Raw genomic sequence first — 26,324 nt, forward strand, 5'->3', positions numbered from 1 at the left:
AACACAACATCTGATGTCTGATCACAACTGTCCTGTTATGGGGGGAAAAAACCAAAACCAGACCAAATTAGAGGCACAGCCAGACTGTGCCAAGCCACTCATCTGATTTCAGTCATAGCTTCCCACCCTTTGAGGGTTTCATAGGCATGGAGGAACCTCTGATCTATACATGTAGCAACAAAAATGCATCTTGAATTTAGAATTATCAGTACCATTCTTCACAGTTTTAGGGGGGAAATAATATAGGCATTCTGTGTAATTTTAATGTGTTTACATTAATCCTTATTACTAAGGTTAAATAATTATTTTTGTTCTGCTGTCAGCAAATCAATTGGGATGGATGGACGGACAGATAGTTTTATAGATTTTAATTTCTTCTATTCTACAGCCTTCAGTTATTATCCTTTTGTTTGTGCATTTAGTGCTTACACTACTAATTTCCATCCTTAAGGGATACATGTTTCCTGTTCTGAAATAACTTAAAAATTAATGTAGGCTTCTTTCAGTTCCATATTGGGCCTGTGTTTGTGCAAGACTGCTGCAGGAAAAGATTTCCAGAGCTTTCTAACAGACTAGGAGTGCCCCACATCCTTCTGGCATTTTGCTGCCAAAAGCATCACGTGACCAGGAGGAGGGTGCTACTGCCTTAATTATTTTTTTGCCACTGCAAAGAGAGGATCTCCATTGATGTTCTCTGTTTTTCTTCACCTTTTTTTCCGAGGCTGAGGAGATTTGTTTTCTCAAATTTGTTTTGCTATCAGCAGGCATTATAGTGAGGGATAAACTACATTTAAAGAAGAAAATTGGTTTTCCACATTGTTGTTATGGCTCAAAAGGAAACTTCTCAGTGTTGTACCAACTGTGATTTTAAAATGGTGCTCATAAATTGCCATATTCTGTGCTTTATCTGCCTGGGGAAATCACACAGCCAATTTCCTTTGATTATAATTCCTGCTAATTTGCCTGAGACAGACATGTTGGGCTAACTGGCCTTTAATTCCATGGTTCCCCTCTGAACCCCTTTTATAAAAATCAATGTAACATTTTTTACTCTCCAGTCTTCTGGGACAGCACAGAATTTAGTATTAAGTTACATATATGGATTAGTAGATCATAGACTTGGATCACTGGGAAATTGGCATAGTGGGCATATCAACTGAAAATGAATCAGTGTATCTGCAAACATTTTAAGGGACTATGAAATGAGTTTCTTAATTCACTCAACAGATATTTTTACTTTCTAAAGAAAAAATCACGTCCTGTGAAGTTTGTTAATAATAATTAAGTGCCATCAAGTTACAGTTAATATATGGCAATCCCACATAGGTTTTTCTAGGCAACAGATGTGCAGAGGTGGTTTGCCATTGCCTTCCTCTGCATAGCAACCTTCATCTTCCTCTGCATAGCAACCTTCATCTTTCTTGGTGGTCTTCCATCCAAGTAGTAACTGTGAGAGATCCTGCATAGCTAATCTGAGCTATTCATGATGGGAAGAAATAATAGATAATATCTTGGGTGAAATTAATATATTTCTTACACCTACTTTCTCTTTTGTAATGGAAGCAAAAAATAGGAGGTGGCACTTCAGTCAGTTTCTTACCAGTACTTCATAATGACCAGTGAAAGAGGCTGTTGTGCTAATGTAAGATACAACACTGAGCTGTGAATGGTGATAGACCTATGTCTGATGTCTACAGTATCTGATTTTATTCATAAAGTGTTAATACTGGTGTCACTATAGCAAACGTTAGGTTGTTTATATAACTTAATGCATTACAGGTAGTGAATTAAAAACTTCTACCATTGACGTAGGGCTTATACTTATTTTTAATATATTTAATATATTTACATTATTTATAGTCCGTCTTTGTCACTGAGACTCAAGGTGGATAACAGAGTGAGCCAATACAATTAACCAGATGAGATTACATTCAGTAAACAATGAAATAGGATTTGGATTGTAGAATCAATCAGAAGTTTAAAAAACAGAATTTTGAAGCAAGGCATGTGTTAATATGATGCATAAAATGGTTGAAGATTACTTAGTAGGATCCAATTTGCAGCAAACTATATAGCTAGTGTAGACCACAGTACCTAAGTAACTTTGTGAATCATTTATGCCAGGGGTGGCCAACGGTAGCTCTCCAGATGTTTTTTGCCTACAGCTCCCATCAGCCCCAGCCAGATGGCCAATGGCTGGGGCTGATGGGAGCTGTAGGCAAAAAAACATCTGGAGAGCTACCTTTGGTCACCCCTGATTTATGTAATCAGGCCTGTAGCTACAGTGGGGCCCAGGTGGGGCCAGGCCATTCCAACTTCTCCCCTTCCATCTGTATGGCACCTCCATTGGAAGGCCTCCAATGTGCCCCCTTTGCTTACCACTACTTGCCACTGCTCTGAACAACTGCAGCATTGCTACTATAGGGGCTTCAGATTGGCATGGGAGGGGGGGAGCCTACTTGCAGCCAAACCCTCCTGGAAGGTTTGCTGAGTTAGACAAATGAGGGGTGCGGGCTGTCACTTTACTTTAAAAGGGGAGAAAGTGTTTAGGGCCAAACAAAAAATGCTGCTGAGGGCCCCACCAAACATGAAATCCTGGCTACAGCCTTGTATGCAATGCTATCCTATTGCCCATGTAAAAAAAAGCTAGTATATGAATGTTAATAGATTATCTAATGAACTAATTTTATTTTTGCACAAATCTTCATATACTGGTTAAATGATTGATAAGCATAATCTTTAAAATAATATGAATATGATGCTTGAAGTTCTTAGTTCTACTTTGGAACTTGAATTTTAATTAAATTGTTGATTCACATTTAAAGATTTATTTTTTGTGATGAGAATGGAGGGGTGTGTCTCACTGCTGGTGCCCTTTCTGGCTGGTTCACAACATACCCTTTCTCCCTGGCATTTCCTTGAGCATAAAGTGATGAATCAGGGAGAGCTGGTGGGGTGCATGTTAGTCTTTTTGCAAGGTGACTTTGCAGTTCACTTCGTAAAAGAGGGATTGTTGATGGAATTCATTGGTATTGCCCTCTAAAGCATAGTTCGTTATAACATGGACTTTGTGTTACAACCAAGCATTCTGACGGAATTGCTTTCTTTTAAGTCATATAAAAATGCTTTTTCTCAGTCATACAACCCCAGAGGCTTGAGAACTATAAAAGGATACATTCCCCCAATGCATGGCTCTGTATAACGCCAGTGTGAATAGACTGTATTGGGATATAAGCCTGTGAGAGAACAAACAGATTCAGGTTTCAATAAAATGTACTTTTACTTCACTGTGTTGTTGCCTAATAAAACTGATCTAGGTGGTAAGATCAGTTTCTCATCCGTCCCCCATGTTTTCATATTGAAAATGGCTTTGCCTTTGGCTATCAAATTTTTTTAGCAGCCTTCAGTAGCCTTTTTGTTCAACATTAAGCCTTGGGGAAATGTGTGTAAGGCTGCAAATGACTTACTACTTGTGAGGCGTTTGTTTTGTTTTGTTAGTGGGCTTTTGTTCTGTCTAGGAATGTTTTATATCATAATATGCAATACATCTTTACAAAATAGAAAAAGTGAAGCTCCTGCATTGTGATTTATGACTAAAAGGAATAAAAATGTGATATGGCAAACGTCAATCAGAAACTGTACATAACTATTTCTAATAAAAGTTTTGTTGGAACGCATTTTGAGGAAATGTTGGAAATTGTATTGCAAATATATTCCCTCAGTTAAAATAAAGCAGCTATATTTTTCAGGATTTGGTAGGAAAATTCTACTCTTGAAAATAGATGGCAAAATCATTGTGGATTTTTAAAATAAATTTGTTGTCTGATTTCATTTATAATACACATTTCTTGGCCCAAGATAAAATAATGGTTTGCAAGTTTATTTTAATATCATAGTTTAATTCAGTATGGATTCCTTTTATCCAGAAAAATAGTTGAACTGCAGCAGTAACAACAACAAACTATTGACTCTTATCAATGTCAGAAAATTGGAGAACTGCTTTAGGTATGTCTAAGGGATTTGGACATGCCTCATGAGATTTTGGATTAAAAAAACCAATTCCCCCAGCATATCATTATGCAGTGTGGCTTTTTAAAGTGACCTCAGTTTCATAAGTAGTTAGCCCTGTGTCATAGAGAGGTTCTGTCTGCCTGCCTGTCTTTCATCTATCGTCCATCTGTCCATCTATCCATCCATCCTTCCATCCATTTATCATCCATCCATCCATCCATCCATCCATCCATCCATCCATCCATCCATCCATCCATCCATCCATCCTCTCTATCTATCTGTCTGTCGCCATCAAGTCATAGCTGACTTTTGGCAACCCTTTAGGATTTTCAAGGCAAGAGACATTCAGAGGTGGTTTGCCATTGCCTGGATCTGTGTAGCAACCCTGGTATTCCTTGGTAGTCTCCCATCCTACTTACAGAGGTGACACTGGAGTTTTTGCTGCCCCAGGCCGCTGCCCCACCTGTGCCCCCTGTCCCCTCATGGAGGTCTTTAAATGGGGAGAGGTGGGGCTGCTTTTGCCTCCGCCCTCCCATTTAAAGACTCCCACCGATCAGCTGATTGGCAGGGGTATTTAAATGGTGGGTTGCTGCGGTGCTGCCACTTTAGTCCCAGACAAGCAAAAGAGGTGGCATGGCACCTCTGCCTTGCTCCAAGGCTGCCTTTCCTCACATTGCTGCCTCTTTCATCTGCCCAGGTCTTGGACAGGCAAAAGGGGTGGTGGGACAGCAGACAGCGTGTGGGGAGGGGGCACCTAGCGGCACCCCTTAGCCAGGCAGCAGCCTACATAACCCACTCCCACGCGCCGCCTGTGCCTACTTAGTTTCTGAGATCTGATGAGATTGGGCTAGCCTTGGCTATCCAGGTCAGGAGTTAAAATAAAAACCCAAGATCTCCTTGAGTATGCATAGTTGCATGGTTCTTCGGATTCTTATCTGCATGTGCTCTTCCCATTTCTGCTGTATCCATATTGAAAGTGCATTTTTGTGCCTGAGTTAATCATAGCAGAATGGGGTTTAAAGGTTCCCATATGAAAACATGATACCACACTGATTTTCATGGGGTGGTTGCTGTTGAACAGCAAGGAGGAAGGCCTTGGTGAGACAGGTAGTTCAGTGGTATCAAGTTGTTTGGTGGTTGCAGCCAGACCTGGACACAATGAGTCCTCCCTCAAATGCTAAACAGCCCTGAAAAGGCCCTCTGCCTGCCTTATACTTACAGAAGCCAAGCAGAAACCAAGTGTGGAATGGTGGCCAAACTGCTGTGGTTGCCTGCAAACAGCCACTGAAGTTATTTGTTTATTAAAGCTGCAGGCACTGCTTTTATTTGTTTGGGTTTGTTTTAATCAGGCAATATATATTGTTAAAAGATTTTAAAGATTTCAGATTTTCTGCAAGCCTGAGGTATTTTTCAAATTCATTGGATGATGTGTCATGTCCATTCTAATTTCTGGATTTAAGTATGCTCTGATGAGGCCATGCTTTGCTATTAGAATATATGGTGAAGATGTCTAGATTTAAGAATGGTTGTTTTAGTTCGCTGCTGGTAAGTTCTAATATTAAAACAACAACAACAAACGTTTCTGTACATGTATGCTTTCACACAGGTGTGAGCAAAGGTGTCCCCCCTGTAAAAGGAGTAGTGAGCAGAGTGAGGTGGGAACAGCTCCTCGCATCCCCTTCCCTGCAACACAGGGCTGCTCTCCCTGCATCCCAGCCCCTTCACTTTGCAGAGCGTCACTTTATTATTTATTTATTTACAAAATTTGTATGCCTTGTTTCTACTCTCCCAGTGGCCGCCAAGGCTGCTAACAATTTAAAATATACATGATAGAATTATAAAACCATTAACATAAACCTGCAGCGCAAAGATATCTCATTAAAATAACTTTTAAAAGAGTGTAAAAGAGTTAAAATACATCCAAAGCATAAAACATTGGTTAGAAAGTAGGGATTATTGAGGAAATGTAAGATGAAACAAAACATCTTCTGCTGGTGGTGGAAGATAGCACCAGGGGAGGACAGACAGATCTCTCTGAAGAAACAGTTCCAGAGCCATGACTGAGCTGGTCATCTCCAGGTTGCTACCCACCTAATCCCAGAAGGCAGGGGTACCCAAAGTAGAGCTTCCAAAGATTACTGTATCTGTTGGGTAGGTTCATAAGGGTTTGGACATCCTTTCAGATATGTTGCTCCCAAACCATATAGGACTTTGAAGGCCAAGACCAGCACCTTGAATTGTGCCAAGAAACAAATTCTAAGTCAGTGTTGATGGATCAAGACTGGAGTGACATGGTCTCTACGGTCCACTTCAGTGGATCCTATAATATACTCCCGCCTCCAGCATTCTGTAACTGAAGGTTCCAAACATGTTTCAAGGGCAGCTCCATATAAAATACATTGCAGTATTGTAATCTAGTAGCCAGGGCATATACCACAGTATCCAGATTTTTCCTGTCCAAAGCATCCACACAGAAGTTGAGCACACAGCCACACTGCATTTCCTTTGCTTAGGCTTGAGGGAGAAAGCCTGGGAGTCACATGCATCCTGCTCAGAATAAGAAAAAGTGTTGTGTGGACACCCTCCTCCTTAAAAAAAAAAGTGGGCATGCTGTGTTACAAATTCCATGTATGGACATAGATTATATAAAATATAAATACACTGTGCCTTATCCATGAAGTCTTCTGGGATGTTAATGTCAACAAATTGTTTTTCTGAAAATTATACTAAAAAACTCTGTGAAATATGCTACTGATATAAAAAAAATAAAATGAAATAATAAAATGGCTATTTCATACCTTTTCATAGTCTTTAAATTTCTTGCCTCATTTTTATTTTCTGTTAATAGTTCTCATTTTCAGTTAAATGCAGGCTTGTAAAATTGATAGAACCATAAAATACGTAACCAGAATTTTCTCATATGTACTACAGATGTGGTTTTGGCATAAAATACTATTTCAGTTTTTTGCTGCACAGTATACACGTCTTATTATCTCTGTTTACTATCCAGCAAAATAAATGTGTGGCCAAACAGTCTGACAGAGCAGTGTGTTTAATTCATTTCTTGAAAATGAAAAAGGCCAAATAAGTGCTTCTAAAAACTGTCCCATGTCACTGATAGTGATGTTATTTTAGGTCATATTTATTTATTTAGATTGTTTATTTATTTAAAACATTTCTCTGCCACCTTTCCACTCAATTCAGAATTTCCAAGGTGGCAAACATTCAAACATATCAAGCATTTTAAAAAACCCTCCCTTTTATGTATTACCTCCTCCCTGCTTTGTTGATTTTTATGTATTTGAAACAAATAAAACATACAAATACATAAAAAACAACAAACAACAAAGCAGGGAGGAGGTAATTAAGGTTTAGCAAGAGGATGTCAAACAGAAAAGTCTTCACCTGCTGATAGAAGACCTTGAGAGAGTTCCAAAGTGTCAGCCCTATGACCAAGAAGGTGCTTTGAAGCCAGGACTCTGAAGACAACTAGAGTGGTTATGTGAATAGGTAGTCCTTCAGGTAGGCTGGTTCCAAGCTGTATAGGGCTTTAAAGGTCGATACCAGCTCCTTACTTTGGCCCAGTGTTCCCTCTAAGCTGAGTTAGTGTGAGGTAGCTCACAGATTTTTAGCCTCCAGCTCACAGAATTTTGTCTTAGATCAGGAAGGATGACCCCAGAGCGCACTAATTCATGCAGCAGCTCACAACTTTAATGCCAGTAGCTCACAAAGTAGCATTTTTGCTCACAAGACTGCAGCTTAGAGGGAACATTGCTTTGGTCCCAAAGCAGTTTGGGAGCCAAGACTGGAGTGATACGTTCCCTAAGACCCACTTCAATTACCATTCTTGCTACAGCACTCTGTACTAATTGTAGTTTCCAGATGCTATTCAGGAGCAGCCCCAGGTAGAGTATGTTGTAGTTATCTCTGGAATGACCTCAGCTAGCCCACCAGCTGATGCTAGAATGATGTTTATAATACATGCTACATGTTAAAAAGTAAACTAGGTGGATAGGAACACCTCTGAGAAAAACATGTTCTCAGTCCTCCTCAGGCTTGAGGAGCTATAGAGCAATTAACAGACTGCGTTTACTGCATTGTGACATTCTCACTCTTCAATTCTGACATGTGTATTGACTTTGCTGTTTTCCAACACAACAAATGGTATCGAAACCAAACTGGTTGTTCTTTCAATTTTTTTAATGGTACTATTTTGCCATAGATTCTTAGTACTATTTTGCATGCTTAACCACTGCCCACCAGCTATATGTAACTCTGCTCACTGTACCCCATTTCATGATGAAGTGTGCATGCACACGAAAGCTTACATTCTGAATAAAACTAGATTTTTATTTGTTTTTAAAATAAACATGTTTACTTTAGTCCATAACTATTGATGTTTGTAACCTTTGGCTATTCTGAACTTTGTTTAGACTCTCCTTTCCACCAGTAGCACCTTTGTTTTGTTGGGATCAAATTTCAGCTTCAGTTTTTACCATTAAGAGGAGTTTTAAATTTATGACATACAACAATTTAAAATTACTTCTACCAAGGTGGATAGATCAATCAGTTTGTGCCCATATTCCTGGCATAAAGCAAGGTCCATGTTATAAAATTTGTTTCACTGATCTACCAGAACAGGCTTTATATCTTGCACAATTACTAGGCAGGTAATCTCTTACCTGGCCACTAACTGTTCTTTCCCACAAGTCAGAAACTTCACATGAAACAAGGGTGATATATTCTTCATAATAATTGTTCTGTCCTTTACTAAGCCTAAGACCTGACAGTGTTGTACAACAGGCAGTTGGCTCATCACACAGCTCCTAGCAGTGCCAGTGCTGGAATGCTAGCTGCCCTCTTGTACATTTTGCACTCAGTCATAGAAGAGAGCTTAGTACAAACCAGGTGTAGCCCAACATTACTTGGTTCTTTCTTTTACTCTTCAAATATAATTTTAAAATGTTTCAAAAGCTGGCATGAGTATAGTATTCTGAGTTCTTGTATAACTTTTTAATTCCTTTCAGATTTTTTGGGGGGTGCATTAAAGAATAACTTTCTCTTACATTTTTACTTGGTATCACTTACAATTTTCTGATATAACTACAATCAAATGAAGATAGTAGTGGATATTTTAATTATCCTCTATAGATGCAGAACGTCTTCTGTAGCAGGAGCTCCTTTGCATATTAGGCCATGCACCCCTGATGTAGCCAATCCACCAAGAGCTTACAGGGCTCTTAGTACAGGGCCTACTGTAAACTCCAAGAGGATTGGCTACATCAGGGGTGTGTGGCCTAAAAAGCAAAGGAGTTCCTGCTACAAAAAAAGCCCTGATCCACAGTATTCCAATGTATTTCTCTTTTAGAATAATGTATCAGAATAATGTTTTTTGTATTGACATACTCAAAAAGGATATTGGCTGTTTATCTAAACCCATCTTCCACTATATTTTATGTATTTTTTCTAATGGCAAACTAGAATGATGTTTATAAAGTATGCTACATGTTAAAAAGTAAATTAGGTGGACATAATGTATGTTACATGTTAAAAAGTAAATTAGGTGGGCAGGAACACCTCTGGAAAAGACATGTTCTAAGTTTAACCCAGACTTGCAAACAATAGAGCAGGGGTGTCAAATTCATTTGTTATTAGGGCTGGATCTAACATAAATGAGACTTTGTTGAGTTGGGCCATGTTGGGTTGTGCCGGGCCATGTCGGGTTGGGTTGGGCCATATGCGTACCTATTTAAGATTAGGTAGCAGAGATATAAACTTTATAAAGGACACAAACACAATTAAATTAAAACATGCTTAAAACGTTAGCACTCGGTGGTCTTAAAAGTGCTTTCTTTATATTTCTCCCATGGGATCTAGGGAACTGGACAAAGGAAGCTGTGGCTCTTTCCTTTCTTTCCCAGGGGACTGGGGGGGGGGGGTGGAAGCCTCAACCAATAGAAGGAAGAGAGGCCTGTCTCAGTAGCTCTGCTGTGCAATTGAGAGAGGCTGGAAATCAAGCTCTGCCTCCCCCCCCTTCCTCCCCAAGGGAGGAGCCTCAGCCAATGGAGAAAATAGAAGTTTTGCTCTGTAGCTCCTGTGTAATTGAGCAAGCCTTGCAAAGCAAGCTGTGATGCAGAACGAAGCAAGATATAGGGAGAAGGAAGTAGATGACAGCCAGTTGCTCAGGGGCCTGATTTGGCCCCCACACCACATATTTGACACTCCTGCAATAGAGCAATTAATAGACTTGCGTGTATTGCCTTATGACACTCTCACCATCATTATCCCATTCTGACATGCTACTGTTTTATTGGTTTCCCACACAGACCAAATCAGACCAAATCTTCTTTCAATTTGTTAATTTCACTATTTTGCCATTGGATTCTAACCTTGTACCATTTTGCATTCTTAACCACTGCCCACCACCTATACGTAGCTCTGCTTACTGTATCTCATTCCATTGTCTGATGAAGTATGCATGCATATGAAAGCTTACATTCTGAATAAATCATTGTTGGTCTTAAAGGTACTGCTGGCCTTCTACTTTTTCTTTTGTCTGAAGTGTTAGGCTGGGAGACGTTGTGACTCAGTGACAGAGTACACACTTTGCATGTGTCTGATTGTGGGTTTAATTCCTATCATATCCAGTTAAAGAGACTCAGAAGCAAATGCTGGGAAAGAATGGATGGCACTGAGCTTGGAGAACCAGTGATCTTACTTCATAGGGTAGCTTCATATGCCTGTGGTTTACATGTGATTGCTTTATTTTTCTTTTGGAAAGGGACTACAACGTGAACTAAAAGATAAAGAGCAAGCTATTCTAAATGCTGTAGACCAAGCACGAGTATTCCTTGCTGATCAACCAATTGAAGGGCCTGAAGAACCAAGAAAAAACTTACTTTCAAAGTCAGGTCAGTGTTTATCATTTTTCAGATTAGTAATAACTTTAGAGTACAAAATGAAATACCCAAATTTCTCAAGTTGAAAATATTGCTTTTGTTGAATAAATACAAATTATTTTGATTCATATGCAATGTGTCAACAAGAAAGGCTATATCATTATAAGTGGATGAAAAGATGTTCCTGGGAACTTAAAATGTGCCTTCTAGAGAAAGTAAAGCTTTAGTAGTATCAGGAGGAGATAATTTTAGTGTGCATTATACATTAGGACTTTTGCTGAGAAGCCAGGGAGTTTTACAAATGGTACTTTTATAAATATTCTTTATGCATATTTTATGTTACTATAAAATTTGATAAACACAATATTCAGGTTCTCTTCTTGACAATTTCAATCATTATTGTTGTTGTTGTTGTTATTATTATTTTTATTGCATTTATGAATTGCCCAATCCCTGATGCTGCAGGGCTATGGTGATGTACAGTATCCATAAGAACAGCAACAAGATAAAACAAAACATTAACAGGACATTTTAAGAATCAGATGGTGGGTGCTAATTAAACCCAGTTCTGACTGCAGGATACTTCAGAGGTGGGGGAGAAGTGGGCAAGTTAGATGTAGATAGCAGGAGAGGGTGCCAGCCAAGATGGAAACTGTCACTGTCCTCTACCAAAGGCTTGGTGGACCATCCCTGCCTTGCAGGCCCAGCAGAATTGCATCAGATCCTACAGGGCCCTGATGTGTTTGGCAGAGTTCCACCAGGCTGGAGCCAGGACCAAAAAAGCCCTGGCCAAGGACAGCAGGCTGACTTTGGGGCCAGAAACCACCAGCAAATTGCTAAGGAGTACAACTCTCTCTTGGGGACATAACAGAGGAGATGGTCCCGTAGATTCTTATATGTAGTTGTGGAAGATGCTATAATTAAGACTGCAAACATTACTTGAGAATATGAGAATGCAGGTTGGTGTAACATGTTTGTAGAGACATGATAACTAAAATACCAAATTATGTAATGATTTAAAACATTGCCCTCCCATGCTCTTGACCAGATTTCTTGAGATAGCTTACAAATCATGACTTTCTTATAACCAATTATGACCTAACAATAAGAGCCAAAGGGGAGGGGAGGGCTTCCATTCCCTAACAACTATCATAGTATCCCAGACCATCAAAAGTATCTTGCTCATAACAGCTGAAATTTAAATAGATAAGCCATCACTTAGTCACTGGATCATTGATATTATGATTTTGTTGTAATAATTTAATGGCAAAATTAGAGGTGAAAGTCTGAGATAATTAAATTGGAGTATATTAGCACTACAGAAGAGGAGCAGCTTCTCAAGTTTGAACTATTGCTTTTGAAATATTGCTTTTAGAAGAGGAACAACTCTTGTGTAGTGGATGTAGCTAATATACAATAGACATTTCAGTTTCTAAGAAAACTGTAATATAGTCAAGTCTGTAAAGGAAGGATTGAAAAAAGGATGCATGTATCCCAAAGTCCCACACGCTTCAAAACCAAAAGCAGAATCAATTTGAGAATTAAAGTAAAAGCTGTAGGTAGATGTAGAATTCAGATTCAAAATATCAAAAAGTTTGAAACTGTAATCCCAAACTAGTCATGCTGTCATACTTTCCCAGTCATTTCAGAAGACATGGCTGCCCCTTATTTTGATCACAGGGTTCTGTCAAAGTGTCAGGTCAGTATATAAATAGAAAGTAAAGAAAAAAATTGAGTCTATATACCATATGCCAGGTTAGACTAGCAGCTTAAACAATAGGGTAGTACAATTTGTACTTCCCTATTGTGCGGTCTCATTTGGAGTACTGTGTGCAGTTCTGGTCGCGGCACCTCAAAAAGGATATTATAGCATTGGAGAAAGTCCAGAAAAGGGCAACTAGAATGATTAAAGGGCTGGAGCACTTTCCCTATGAAGAAAGGTTGAAACGCTTGGGACTCTTTAGCTTGGAGAAACGTCGACTGCGGGGTGACATGATAGAGGTTTACAAGATAATGCATGGGATGGAGAAAGTAGAGAAAGAAGTACTTTTCTCCCTTTCTCACAATACAAGAACTCGTGGGCATTCGATGAAATTGCTGAGCAGAAAGGTTAAAACGGATAAAAGGAAGTACTTCTTCACCCAAAGGGTGATTAACATGTGGAATTCACTGCCACAGTAGGTGGTGGCAGCCACAAGTATAGCCACCTTCAAGAGGGGTTTAGATAAAAATATGGAGCATATGTCCATCAGTGGCTATTAGCCACAGTGTATGTGTGTATATAAATTTTTTTGCCACTGTGTGACACAGAGTGTTGGACTTGATGGGCCGTTGGCCTGATCCAACATGGCTTCTCTTATGTTCTTATGTTGTATTTAGAAAGTCTTGCCATTGTGGTACATACCATCATAACATCTAGAATGATCTACTGCAGTGTGCTGTATGTGGAGCTGTCTTTGAAGTGTGTTCAAAAACTACAGTTGGTGCAGAATGCTACAGCCAGAATACTAACTGGAGTGGATCAAAAAACCACATCACTTCAGTGTTGTCCTGTCTACATTGGCTACCAGTTAGCTTACAGGCCCAATTCAAAGTGCTGGTATTGAACTTTAAAGTCATATATATGTTGGTACCAACACAGTGTAAAGACTGGCTACTCCTGTATGATCCTACCTGACACCTTCAGTTACCTTCAGGGGCTCTTCTTTGGTGTTCACACCTCTAAAACTAGATGGATGGCAAACCAAGAAGAAGTATTCTCAATCTTGTCACCAAAATTATCTCCAGGGAGATCCATCTGTCCCTCTCTGTCATTGCGTTCCATCAGCGGGTGAAGACTTATCTATTTAATTTGTTAATTTAACTGATTTGCCTTCCTTTGTATGTGTTTTCACTATGTATGTGGTGTTTTTAATTGTTTTATTCTATTTTTTTAAAGGCTGTTTTAATGATTTTGATTGTTTGTCCTTGGAGTGGGGACCCTAAGCTGGGTGGAAAGGCAGCATAAAAGTGGTATAAATGAATAAAAACAAAAACAATTTTGAAATGATGCTTCCTAATAAGAGAGCCCCATGGCACAGAATGGTAAAGCTGCAGTACTGCAGTCGGAGCCCTCTGCTCACGACCTGAATTCGATCCCAGCGAAATCTGGTTCAGGTAGCTGGCTCCAGGTTGACTCAGCCTTCCATCCTTCCAAGGATAGTAAAATGAGTACCCAGCTTGCTGGGGGGAAAGTGTAGATGACTGGGGAAGGCAATGGCAAACCACCCTATAAAAAAAAGCCTGCCATGAAAACGTTGTGAAAGCAACATTACCCCAGAGTCGAAAATGACTGGTGCTTGCACACCTTTACCTTTAATAAGATAGCATGATATTAATAATATTGATCACCATTTAATTTATTTAAAAGATCCATTCATATGTGATAGGTAGTATAAAATATTGTGCCACTTAAAAACTGTGTTTCAATCAACTATCATGGGCTTTTTGTTCTCTCTTACTTTTACAGTATGTTAATTGGGAACAACTTGTGCTATAGGAAATTCATTATTACATACAGCCAACTTTCAGCTTAATATTTTGTCTTGTATTTCAGTTTTTCTATTGTATTCCCATTTTGAGTTAAAAGAAATGAATATTTTTTCCTTGTCTAGTTCTTGTTAGGCTCTTTCATTAGAACTTGACTCTTGCTGTTTTGAACACCCAAGAAGATGCCATGCTACATTAGGTAGCTTTAATGGGATTTTGCATGTGTAATATTTCCCGAATATTAAAATATGTTCCATAACATATGATAGAAATCAGTAGTATTTACACAATTGAATCTATTAATGCAGTAGAGTCTATTTATACAATAGAGTCTATGAAGTTAGGGTTTGATGCATTAGTAAGTTTCTCCATTTTAAGATATTGAAGTTTGCATTACCTAATTAACACCTGATTTCTTTACAATTAACAATATTTATAAAAGAATTAAAACAAACTACAATTTTGAAGGCCCTGAAGCTTCAAATTGTTTACCTAGTACACCTAATTAAGAATACATGATGACATAACACGCCCCCCCCCCCAGACACACACCTTAAAGTGGTGAAGAGGTTTGTGTGTGTATGTGAAGCTGTTTTTCTCTCTCAAGAAAACATAAGTAGAGCCCTGCCGAATGAGACCAATGGCCAATCTAATCCAGCATCCTGTCTCACACAGTGGCCAGCCAGTTCTTCTGCAGGGCGAACAAGAGGGCATAAGGCCCGAGAACTTCCCCTGATGTTGCCTCCTGGCTCTGGGATACAGAGGTTTAGTGCTTCTGAACATGAAGGTTCGCCTCATTAACCGTGGCAAGTATCCACTGATAGATCTATTATCTATGAATTTGTCTAATTCCCTTTTAAAACTGATTATTCCTGTAGCCATCACTACATCCTCTGACAGTGAATTCCACATTCTAATCACTGTTTATATAAAGAAGTATTTCCTTTTGTCCATCCTGAATCTATTACCCATGAACTTCGCTGGATGGCCTCGAGTTCTAGTATTTTGGGAGAGAAAGAAAAATTTATCTTTGTCAGCTCTCTCCACCCCATTCATAATTTTATAAACCTCCATCATGTCCCCATTAATCATCTCTTCCCTAAACTTTTCAAAGTTCCAGACTCTTCAGTCTTTCCTCACAGGGAAGGTGCTTCAACCCCCTAATCATCTTGATCTCCCTTCTCTGTACTTTTTCTAGCTCTCCAGTGTCCTTTTTTGAGATACAGTGACCAGAACTGTAGACAGTATTCAAGATGAGGCTGCACCATAAATCTATACAGGGGCATTATAGAATCATAGGGTTGGAAGGAACCTCCAGGTTCATCTAGTCCAACCTGTCACACAATGCAGGAAATTCACCACTATTTATTTCCCCCACACACACCCCTCCATGCTCCATACTCAGAAGGTGGCAATCCCCCCCCCCAAAAAAAACCCCTCTGGGATTATAATAGTGGCCGTTTTATTTTCAGTCCTTTTCCTAATATTTCCTAATCCAGAGAGTTGTTCCTGTTGGTGGTAGATTTTAGGATTCATTGTAATGTATTTATTTATTTTATTGCATTTTTGACCACCCTTCCAGAAGACTGGGCTCGGGGCAGTTTACAGGAAACTGCATTTAAAAAACAGTTAAAACTTAAGTTAAACAGCGCTAAAACATATCAGATTCACTAAAAACAAGACAATGTCAAGTCCAGGTGGTGCCGCTATCACACACGGGAGTGTGAGCGGAAGTGAGTGTGCCGAATGTAAATCATAACTGTCTTCAACCAAATACCTGGTGGAACATCTCTGCTTTGCAGGCCTTGTGGAATGGTAGTAATTCCCACAGGGCCTGGATGGAGATTGGCAGATAGTTCCATCAGGTTGGGCCAGAACAGAGAAAGCCTTGGCCCAAGTCGAGGACAGTCAGATCTCTCTTGGGCCTGGGACCACCAGCAGATGTTGGTCACTGGAGCACAAGGATAATCATAGATGACTGGAACTCAAAAGTAGGAAACAAAAGCAATATTGTTGGAAGCTTTGGGCTGTGAACATGAAATGAAGCAGGAGAGCGACTCATAGAATTCTGTGACGACAGCAGGTTGTTCATTATAAAAATGTTTCAGGTGACCAAACAGATTACTATATATGTGGAGATCACCAAAGTAGAAATCAAATAGGTTACGCAATTGGAAGCAGAAGGTGGAGAAACTCTATTTTCTCTGCTAAAACAAGACCAGGAGGCAACAGTGCCAGGAACTGTTGATATCAAAAATTAGTATAAAACTGATGAAAAAACCACCAAAGCATCCATAGTGTCAAAATATAATCTAAGCAACATTCCTGAAAACTTTTAAAACCAAACAGATTTGCATTACTATGTTCAAGTGAACATGAACCAGAGGAATTAGGGGTTGAAACGCGAGATACTATTAAGGAAGAATGCACAAAGACTATTCCTAAAAGAAGTGAAAAGCTTTGATGGATGGCTGATGAAAGTCATAAAATTGCTAAAGGTAAACGAGAATCAAATGTAAAAGGTGACAGAAATAGAATTAGAAGTCTAAAAGCAATGTTCCACTGATCTACACACAGAGACAAAGAAAACTACTATAACAAACAGTGTAAAGAAACAGAAGAGAACAACAAAAAAAGGAAGATACGTTCAAACTGGATTCAGAAAAGAAGATGCACTAGAGATCTCATTGTAAATTTTTGTTGGTTACTGGAGCATATGGGAGAATTTCAGAAGAATAGTAGCCTGTTTTTCATAGATTACAGCTAAATTTTTGACTGTGTAGATCATGGAAAAGCTATGGCTGGTTTAAAAGAAATAGATCCAGTATGTCACAGAAGTGAGTACACCTCCTCATATTTTGTAAATATTTAAGTATATCTTTTCATGTGACAACACTGAAGAAATGACATTTGGCTACAATGTAAAGTAGTGAGTCTACAGCTTGTATAAGAGTGTAAATGTGCTGTCCCCTCAAAATTACGCAATACACAGCCATTAATGTCTAAACTGCTGGCAACAAAAGTGAGTACACTCCTAAGTGATAATGTCCAAATGGGGCCCAAGTAGCCGTTTTCCCTCCCTGGTGTCATGTGACTCATTAGTGGTACAAGGTATGAGGTGTGAAGGGGAAGCAGGTTATCACTCTCACTCCCTCATACTGGTCACTGGAAGTTCCACATGGCACCTCATGGCAATGAACTCTCTGAGGATCTGAAAAAATGAATTGTTGCTCGACATAAGAATGGCCTAGGCTATAAGATTGCCAAGACCCTGAAACTGAGCTGCAGCACGGTGGCCAAGACCATACAGCGGTTTAGCAGGACAAGTTCCACTCAGAAGAAGCCTCGCCATGGTCGACCAAAGAAGTTGAGTGCCCGTGCTCAGTGTCATATCCAGAGGTTGGCTTTGGAAAATAGACGTATGAGTGCTGCCAGCATTGCTACAGAGGTTGAAGCGGGTGGGGGGGGGGTCAGCCTGTCAGTGCTCAGACCATACCGCATGCTGCATCAAATTGGTCTGCAGGGCTGTCCTCCCAGAAGGAAGCCTCTTCTAAAGATGATGCACGAGAAGGCCCACAAACGGTTTGCTGCAGACAAGCAGACTAAGGACATGGATTTCTGGAACCTTGTCCTATGGTCCGATGAGACCAAGATAAACTTATTTGGTTCAGATGGTGTCAAGCGTGTGTGGCGGCAACCAGGTGAGGAGTACAAAGACAAGTGTGTCTTGCCTACAGTCAAGCATGGTGGTGGGAATGTCATGGTCTGGGACTGCATGAGTGCTGCCAGCACTGGGGAGCTACAGTTCATTGAGGGAACCATGAATGCCAACATGTACTGTGACATACTGAAGCAGAGCATGATCTCCTCCTTTTGGAGACTGGGCCACAGGGCAGTATTCCAACATGATAACGACCCCAAACACACCTCCAAAATGACCACTGCCTTGCTAAAGAAGCTGAGGGTAAAGGTGATGGATTGGCCAAGCATGTCTCCAGATTTAAACCCTATTGAGCATCTGTGGGGCATCCTGAAATGGAAGGTGGAGGTGCACAAAGTCTTTAACATCCACCAGCTACATGACGTCATCATGGAGGAGTGGAAGAGGACTCCAGTGGCAACTTGTGAAGCTCTGGTGTACTCTATGCCCAAGAGGGTTAATGCAGTGCTGGAAAATAATGGTGGCCACACAAAATATTGATACTTTGGGCCCCATTTGGACATTATCACTTAGGGGTGTACTAACTTTTGTTGGCAGCAGTTTAGACATTAATGGCCGTGTGTTGCGTAATTCTAAGGGTACAGCACATTTACACTGCTATACAAGCTGTAGACTCACTACTTTACATTGTAGCCAAGTGTCATTTCTTCAGTATTGTCATATGAAAAGATATACTTAAATATTTACAAAATATACTGACTTCTGTGACATATTGTATGCCACAGCAACTGTTTTGATGCACAACCTGTACTTTAGACAAGAGGTTATTGTTAGGACAGAATGTGGAGAAACAGAATGGTTTCCAGTTGGCAAAGGTGTCAGATGAGGATGTATTTTATCTCCCTGTCTGTTCAATCTGTATATAGAGAGCATATCATAAGGAAAAGTGGATGAGATTTAAATGGTGGAGTGAAAACTGGTAGAAGGAAAATTAACACATTGAGAAATGCAGATGATACCACATTACTGGCAGAAAATAGTGAAGACTTGAAACTACTACTGATCAAGGTTAAAGAAGAAAGTGCCAAAGCCAGGATTACAGCTGAACACTAAGAAGACAAAAGCAATGATTCCTGGGGAGTTACACAACTTTAAGACTGAGGATGAAGAAATTGAAACTGTTCAAGATTTTCTATTCCTTGGCTCCATCATCAACTAAAAGGGATATTGCACACAAACTCAAGGAATCAGAAGGCAGTTGAGACTGGGAATGGCTGCCATGAAGGAGCTAGAAGAGATTCTTAAGTGTGAGGATGTGTCACTGGCGACCAAGATCAAGATGGTTCCTGCCATAGTATTCCCCATTACTATGTATGGGTATGAAAAGTGGACAGTGAAGAAAGCTGACAGGAAAAAAAAAGAGATTCCTTTGAAATGTAGTGTTGGAGAAGAGTTTTATGGATACCATGGACTGCCAAAAATCCCCAAGTAAGTGAATTCTTGATCAAGCCTGAACACGCACTAGAAGCTAAAATGATAAAACTGAAGCTATTGCACTTTGGTCACATTCTAAGACAAGAGTCCCTGAGAGAGAAAATAATAGAAGTTGAAGGCCCCAGGAAAAGAGGAAGGCTCAATATGAGTTTGATTGACTCACTAAAGGAAGCCATGGATCACAGTTTTGTAAACTTGAGCAAGGTTGTTAATGATAGGACAGTTTGGAGGTTATTAATTCATAGGGTTGCCATAAGTTGAAAGCTGCTTGATGGCAGTTAACACACACAAACATAAACTTCTCTACTCATTTTTTTTCCTGGATGGCTATTATGGAAAAGAGGTCTGAAAATGCCACACAGATTTCTCTTTGAAGTAAAAATGAGACAAAATCCCATCCCTTGGGGAGACAGCACACTGATACTTTGAAGCAAACAGCAGGAACAAAAGTGTTCTTATGATCTGATTCTTTCTGCTTCATGCCAGTAGGTTCTGAGGACCCCATGCAAGGACTAATGAAAGATCCCCCCCCCAGCTGTCTTGTAATTGGTGGGTTAAAGCTATGGTGTGAAGTTTAGGATGTCTCAAGCAAAGAAGAGGGAAACTTTTGTGCCCAGCTGATAACAAATGACTAGCCACGTAAGGAAATAAGAATAACGTATTCTGAACCATGTGACTTAGCTGATACAATTCACCTTTTCACTAGGCTTGTCACGTAAACTCATACTTGGACCAACTAATTCTACTTACATGGACTCTTTAAACCTCCTTGATTTGACAGACCTCCTTTTTGAAGAGCAATTGTGCTCTGTATTTTTCATTTCCCAGAGATTTCACCATGACAATAGCACTATGCTTTCCTCTTTTCTTGTCTTTGAATTTTCAGCTTCTTTGTGCAGTACACAGATAAAAACTTGTCATGTCAGATGCTGGATTTTGTAGATTAAAGGATAAAACATTTTGAAAATGCTCTTATTCCTTTCAACTTTATTGATGCTTGTTATACTTATATAAAAGTGAACATTTCAAAGATTGTAATTAATTTCACATCAAGGGTATAGTTACGATTTGAGTCTCATACTCATAGATTATTATCTTGGTATTTTCCCTTATTAATAAACAAGGGTTCCAAAAGGCCATTATTTGAGGGGGGGGGGTCACTGCAAGAATAAAGCAATTGTTTTAAAAGATATGACAAACCAGAGATTGCTGTAAGTGATCCCATGTGCTTAGAATTCTCAGAACATGGGTTCAGGGATGGAAGAAAGGCTGGATACAAATAAAGTATAATAAATAAATAGAAGCATTAAAGAGCAACAAGAAAGATTTGACTTCAGAGCCTAACTTGGTAGCTGACACCACCCTACCTCTTTGTAGACAATTTGTTTTTGGGGTGTTCAGCAACACCTACGTAGCATAGATTTTTTAAAAAAATATTTAGAGCATTTTAACTTACTTTCCTACACTAGTGGGTATGCATATACACCTGGTATGCACAAATAGCTTTCTTAGCTTAGTACTTATTGTCATACTAACTTTGTACATTAACTGACCAAGCAGGGAAAGAGATCAAGAAAGAGTGCATTGGCCTCATCCCTCACCTTCATACAATTGATAAGGCAACTACACAGTGTGAATGTGTGGAGAACGTGCATACATATACTCTCTTTCCATGATCATCAACATTTGGAAAGCCATGTGTCACTGATCACAGGGAAGGGTGTGTATGTGCAGACACTTCTTCCCTGTGTTCCCACTATGCAAATGATTCTGTGATCATGCAAAGTCTGGGGCAAACTTGTGCCCATTCTACCTACCTTGCAGGCAGTCAACCTGTAGATTCATCTCCACAGAGCTACAAAAGCAGAATATAACAGTTGACCAACTCTTGATTTTGCAAGAATTTTAAACAACACAGGGACAAATCAAGAACTATTTTAAAAAGAGATTTTTAAAATACTCAACAAATGTGAAGGATTTTGGAAGCAATGTGGTTTATATTCACAAAATCTCCCTGATAATAGCAATTAATTATGTAGTAGCAAAGGATATTTTGATGAGTATGACATTTTATATTAAGCATGCACCATCTGTTTCATCCTTTAATTACAAATACGAAATCATAAATCATAAAAGAAATATTTATAACAAGTAATTTACATGTATATACTTTATTTACATCAATTGCCATCTGGCATGGTTGCATATTACTGATTTAAATAAGATGTGTGGCAGCCACCATAAAACAGTTTTATTATAGTATTTTTAGTAGCTTTAAAATCATAAAGCCAGTTTGGAGGTTAGTAGCTTTAAAATCAAAAAGGTGCATGTGTATAAAGTGTCATTCAATTAGGAGATTATAAACACCTCATCTAACTGGATGTTCATCTTTGTGGCTTCTGTGCAGGCAGATGTGGGACTATGTATACCCACAGGCCAACTGTGAAGATGAAAAATTTAGTAGCTTTCTTTCTTGAGTTTTCTACAGCTCTAGGAGCACTCCGCCTCTCCTGGCTCACATTGGATCTTCCAACTTAAACCAACATGTGACTGAGGGGCGAAGAGGGCTCCTTCCCTCAGTCCACCATGGCGTTCTTATGTCTTTTGAGGAGATTTTCATTTTGAAGGGATTTTTTTCTTCAAGGCCTTCATTCTGTTGACTGAATCATCAGCTCCTCCCTCAGACCTGGCATAGTCATAGGTTGGTCTTGGTTTCAAGAAGCACTTCCAAACCACCTCCAAAGAAGTGAAAACATTCATCCAGCATGTCTAACTTCTAACCATTGTCTAACCAAAGGTGCTTGATTTGAAGCCTGAGAGTATGATGTTGTTCGCCCTCCTCTCAGTACCTTGTCACCTTATGCTGAGCAAGCTAAGAGCCTCCAAGGATGACATGCAAGAGATCAGACACCCAACACTATCAGGCCATGTTATAAAGCCCCAGGAGAAGTGAAAGCCATACTGTGTTCTTGCAATTTCCTTGGTATTCCTGCCCTCCAACCCCTATGCATTTACTTCAGTTGAGCACTCCAGGTATCCAGCAAATAAAGTTCCACCCTGTGGTTCAGCAGCTGTTGACTCTGATCTGATGGTGATCCCTTCAACACCAGGAGCTCTATCAGAGCTCCTTCTGTCACCAGATGGCTCCAGCTCTGAGGAGGGATTCCCAATTCACTCTGATGCTAACTCCATCCCCAAACAAGAAGATAGGGAATTCAATGCCAGTGTCACTCATGGAAGTCTTAAGGCTCTATACAGAGCGGTTGACCAGGATGATTTTTGCAGTTGTCTGCTCAGATCCAAAGCTGTCAGATCCTATACTTTAGGTGGCATACTCCAGCTTGTCAGATCAGATTGCTTTCCCAATGCTTCAAGGCCTGCTAGAGACTGCAAAGTCTGTCTGTGCCAGGCGGGCTTCTCTGTGTGCCTTGGCACACAAATTGGAAAACATGTACAGGGTCCAGCAGGAGAACTGAATGTACCATCCTGCTAATTCCCTAGTGGCAGACGTCATGCCTTCCAACCACAGGAGGAACTCATTCCTCACCATCGGATAAAGATGGGAGGAAGCTAGATGGGGTCTAGGCATGAAAGTTTACTCTGTGGGGGCTGTAGCTTTTCAGGTGGCTAGCTATAGTGCTATTATGCCATGGTATGAGTTATTTCTTTGGGAACTCTTGTCTGCATACTAGCATGCCCTTTCTAACAATAAAAACTTCTTAGCAAAGTTGTTTGAAGCCGAGGGTATAAGATTGAATGAACAGCTGTCAAATGCTCTAGCTGGACTATAGCTTCAGCAGTACTTCTCAGATGACACTCTGGTTGCATACAACTGCCCTTCCTACTGAAACATGGGCCAAGATGGAAGAAATTCTTTTTGACAGGAAGGACTTGTTTAGTGCTCAGACTGATGAATCCCCATACAAGAGGTGTAGGAATAAACTAACAACCCAAACTTTGAGGATTACAGGCCAGCTGTCATCATTCAAACCTGAGTACTTCCTGAGGCACTCCCACTGCTCCCAATCATGATTTTGATATCAGCCTCTCCACCAGCTTCATTATCACCCCCAGTATGGAGGGCAACAACAGGGTAAGAAGAGACAACAAAAGAAGTCTCGAAATAAGCCGCCCTGAGCCTGCTTCGGTGGGGAGAGCGGGGTATAAATCCAATAAACCTTAACCTATAAGAGGCTAAATCAATTGTTCAGGAATCTTACTAACAGAGAAAACATTCCAGTGACTTGGTATGAACACAATTGCATCCCTTAGGTTTGATTAAAGGTTAGCTACACTCTTTGATGTCTGGAAGGTCATTACAAAAGACTCCTGGGTTCTCTCCAAAGTCATTTTGGGTTATTATTTAGAATTTCTCCCCATCATCCAGCCCTCGCTTCCCTTACCTACCTAGGCCTCCTCTGGAATTGAGAGAGGAAATCACCTAGTTGCCAGGCAAACAGGCAATTCAATCTGTCCCCCAGGAAGAGCTACAGCAAGGATTTTATTCCCATTATTTCATCAAAGATAAGTAAGATGGAAGGAAATGGGCTGAACTGTTGGTTTGCCATACTGGATATTTAAGATACATACTTCCATATCTCCATTCATTCAGAGCGACAGAGGTATCTGCATTTTTTTTCAAGGGGGGGCAGTGTTGATGCCCTTTCAGTGTGCAGTATTGCAGTTTGGGTTAGTCACAGCACCAAGAGTCTTTGCTCAATGCATATCAGTGGTAGTGCCACACTTTAGCTTGCTAGTGTTTACAATCTACCTGTTTTTAGACAATTGGCGTTTAGTAACACAATCTGAATCTATGTTGGTTGACCATGTTTCCCTAGCACTTTCCATCTTAAATTCCTTGGGCCTCAAGGTGAACAGGCAGAGAAATTCAAATTATGACCAACCCACTCCATAATTTTTATAGGGGCTCTTCTAGATTCCCTTTAGGGGAAAGCATTCTTTCTGGACTCAAGAGTCCAGGCATTGCAGATGGAAATTGGGCTCTTTCATAAATGCAGATTCCAATCAGCTTTTCCTATCCAGAGGTTTCTGGGCCTGATGGCATTTACTTTGTTGGTGGTGCAGTTTGCTATGCTGCATATGAGATCATTGCAGAACTGGGTTCCCTCCCTCCCTCCCCCCCATCAGTTTGATCCTTCCTACCATTCCTAACAGAAGTGCTTCTCTCTGCCCTATGTTATTGACAGGTCCCTGGCATGGTGGTTCTGCTAGGGCAACCTATTTAAAGGCTGTTCTTTTGGAATTCCCTGTCATGTCACCAAAGATGCTTGCTTATCAGGATGGGGGGAGCCCATTGCCTCACTCTGTAAATGGTAAATGGTCTGAGGGAAGGAGCGTGCTCCCTTGGTCACATGTTGGTTTAAGCAAAAAGATCAGCTATAAGCTGGGAGGGTGAGATCCTAGCACTGTAGAAAGCACTAGAAAGAAAGCTAGTGAAATTTTCACCTTCAAGGCTGGCCTGCATACCCCTACAGTCCCTTGTGTGCCTGCATAGAAAACCACTTAATGTACAACAACTGCAGGTAAGTGCAACCCCATTTAATGTTATACTTGGGTCAAGGAATACTAAGTAGTATCTTTTTATTGTGATGGGTACAGAGTTTAACAATAACAACATGAAATTACCGTATTTTTCGGACTATAAGACGCACTTCCCCCCCCCCAAAAAAAAGTGTGTGTGGGGGAAGTGTGTGCGTCTTATAGTCCGAAGGTACGTACCTTCGGGGGGGGGGGGCAATCTGCTGCCTCTTCCTCCGATCCGGCGCTTCCCCGCGCCTGCCTGCCTGGCTCCATCTTCTTCAGGCAAGTGCTGGGATCGCTCCACGTGGCCCCAGCGCTGGCTGTGGCGAGGGCAGCGTGCTTCCTACTTCCCTGTGTGCCTGCCTTCAGCTGTGATGTTTAAAGCAAGCGCTGGGATCAGAGGGGGGAGGGAGCGATCCCAGCGCTTGCTTTAAACATCACAGCTGAAGGCAGGCACACAGGGAAGTAGGAAGCACGCTGCCCTCTCCACAGCCGGCGCTCGCAAAGCGCTGCGTTTGCGGAGGGGGCGGGTGCTTCCTACTTGCCTGTGCTCCTGCCTTCAGCTGTGATGTTTAAAGCAAGCGCTGGGATCGGAGGGGGGAGGGAGCGATCCCAGCGCTTGCTTTAAACATCACAGCTGAAGGCAGGGACACAGGCAAGTAGGAAGCACGCTGCCCCCTCCGCAGCCGGCGCTTGCGAAGCGCTGGGGCCACGTGGAGCGATCCCAGTGCTTGCCTGAAGAAGATGGAGCCAAGCAAGCAGGCGCGGGGGAAGCGCCGGATCGGAGGCAGAGGCAGCGGATCGCCCCCCAGGAGTAAGGTGCGTCCTATCCTCCGGAGCGCCTTATGGTGCGAAAAATACGGTAATTTAAGGATTCCCATGGACTTGATTCATGCTTCCAAAGCATGGAAATTGTATTAATGTCTGCCTCCTTAACTTCCATTCCATGCGAACAGTGTATAAATTTGGTTTTCTGTGTCTACCTACTCTTTTAGATTCTTTTGCTGTGATTAGTATAAACCATTATGCATTTGTTAAGAGTAAATCCTGCCAGATTAAAGTTAACTCTTTTCTTTTGATTGTGGATGATGGGAATGCAATGAATTTATATCATTATTTTAGCATCACAATATATTTGTTTGCAAACTGTGTGATATTTTTGTTTACAAACTGGTTAAATTCAAGTTAGA

The 26,324-nt window shown here is 40.6% G+C and overlaps 1 protein-coding gene across 3 annotated transcripts in view; it reads left to right on the forward strand.

Annotated features, from left to right (window-relative positions):
- The window catches only part of UTRN (utrophin), a 640,548-nt gene that overhangs the window by 468,373 nt on the left and 145,851 nt on the right, over positions 1 to 26,324 (forward strand). For all 3 annotated transcript variants that reach the window (XM_060240558.1, XM_060240540.1, XM_060240548.1), the window contains one exon: positions 10,793 to 10,922. In XM_060240558.1, the coding sequence (XP_060096541.1) occupies positions 10,793 to 10,922 (130 nt within the window). The remainder of the gene's footprint in view (positions 1 to 10,792; positions 10,923 to 26,324) is intronic.

This window comes from Heteronotia binoei, chromosome 1 (assembly GCF_032191835.1).
Source record: "Heteronotia binoei isolate CCM8104 ecotype False Entrance Well chromosome 1, APGP_CSIRO_Hbin_v1, whole genome shotgun sequence".
NCBI classification, from domain to species: Eukaryota; Metazoa; Chordata; class Lepidosauria; order Squamata; family Gekkonidae; genus Heteronotia; species Heteronotia binoei.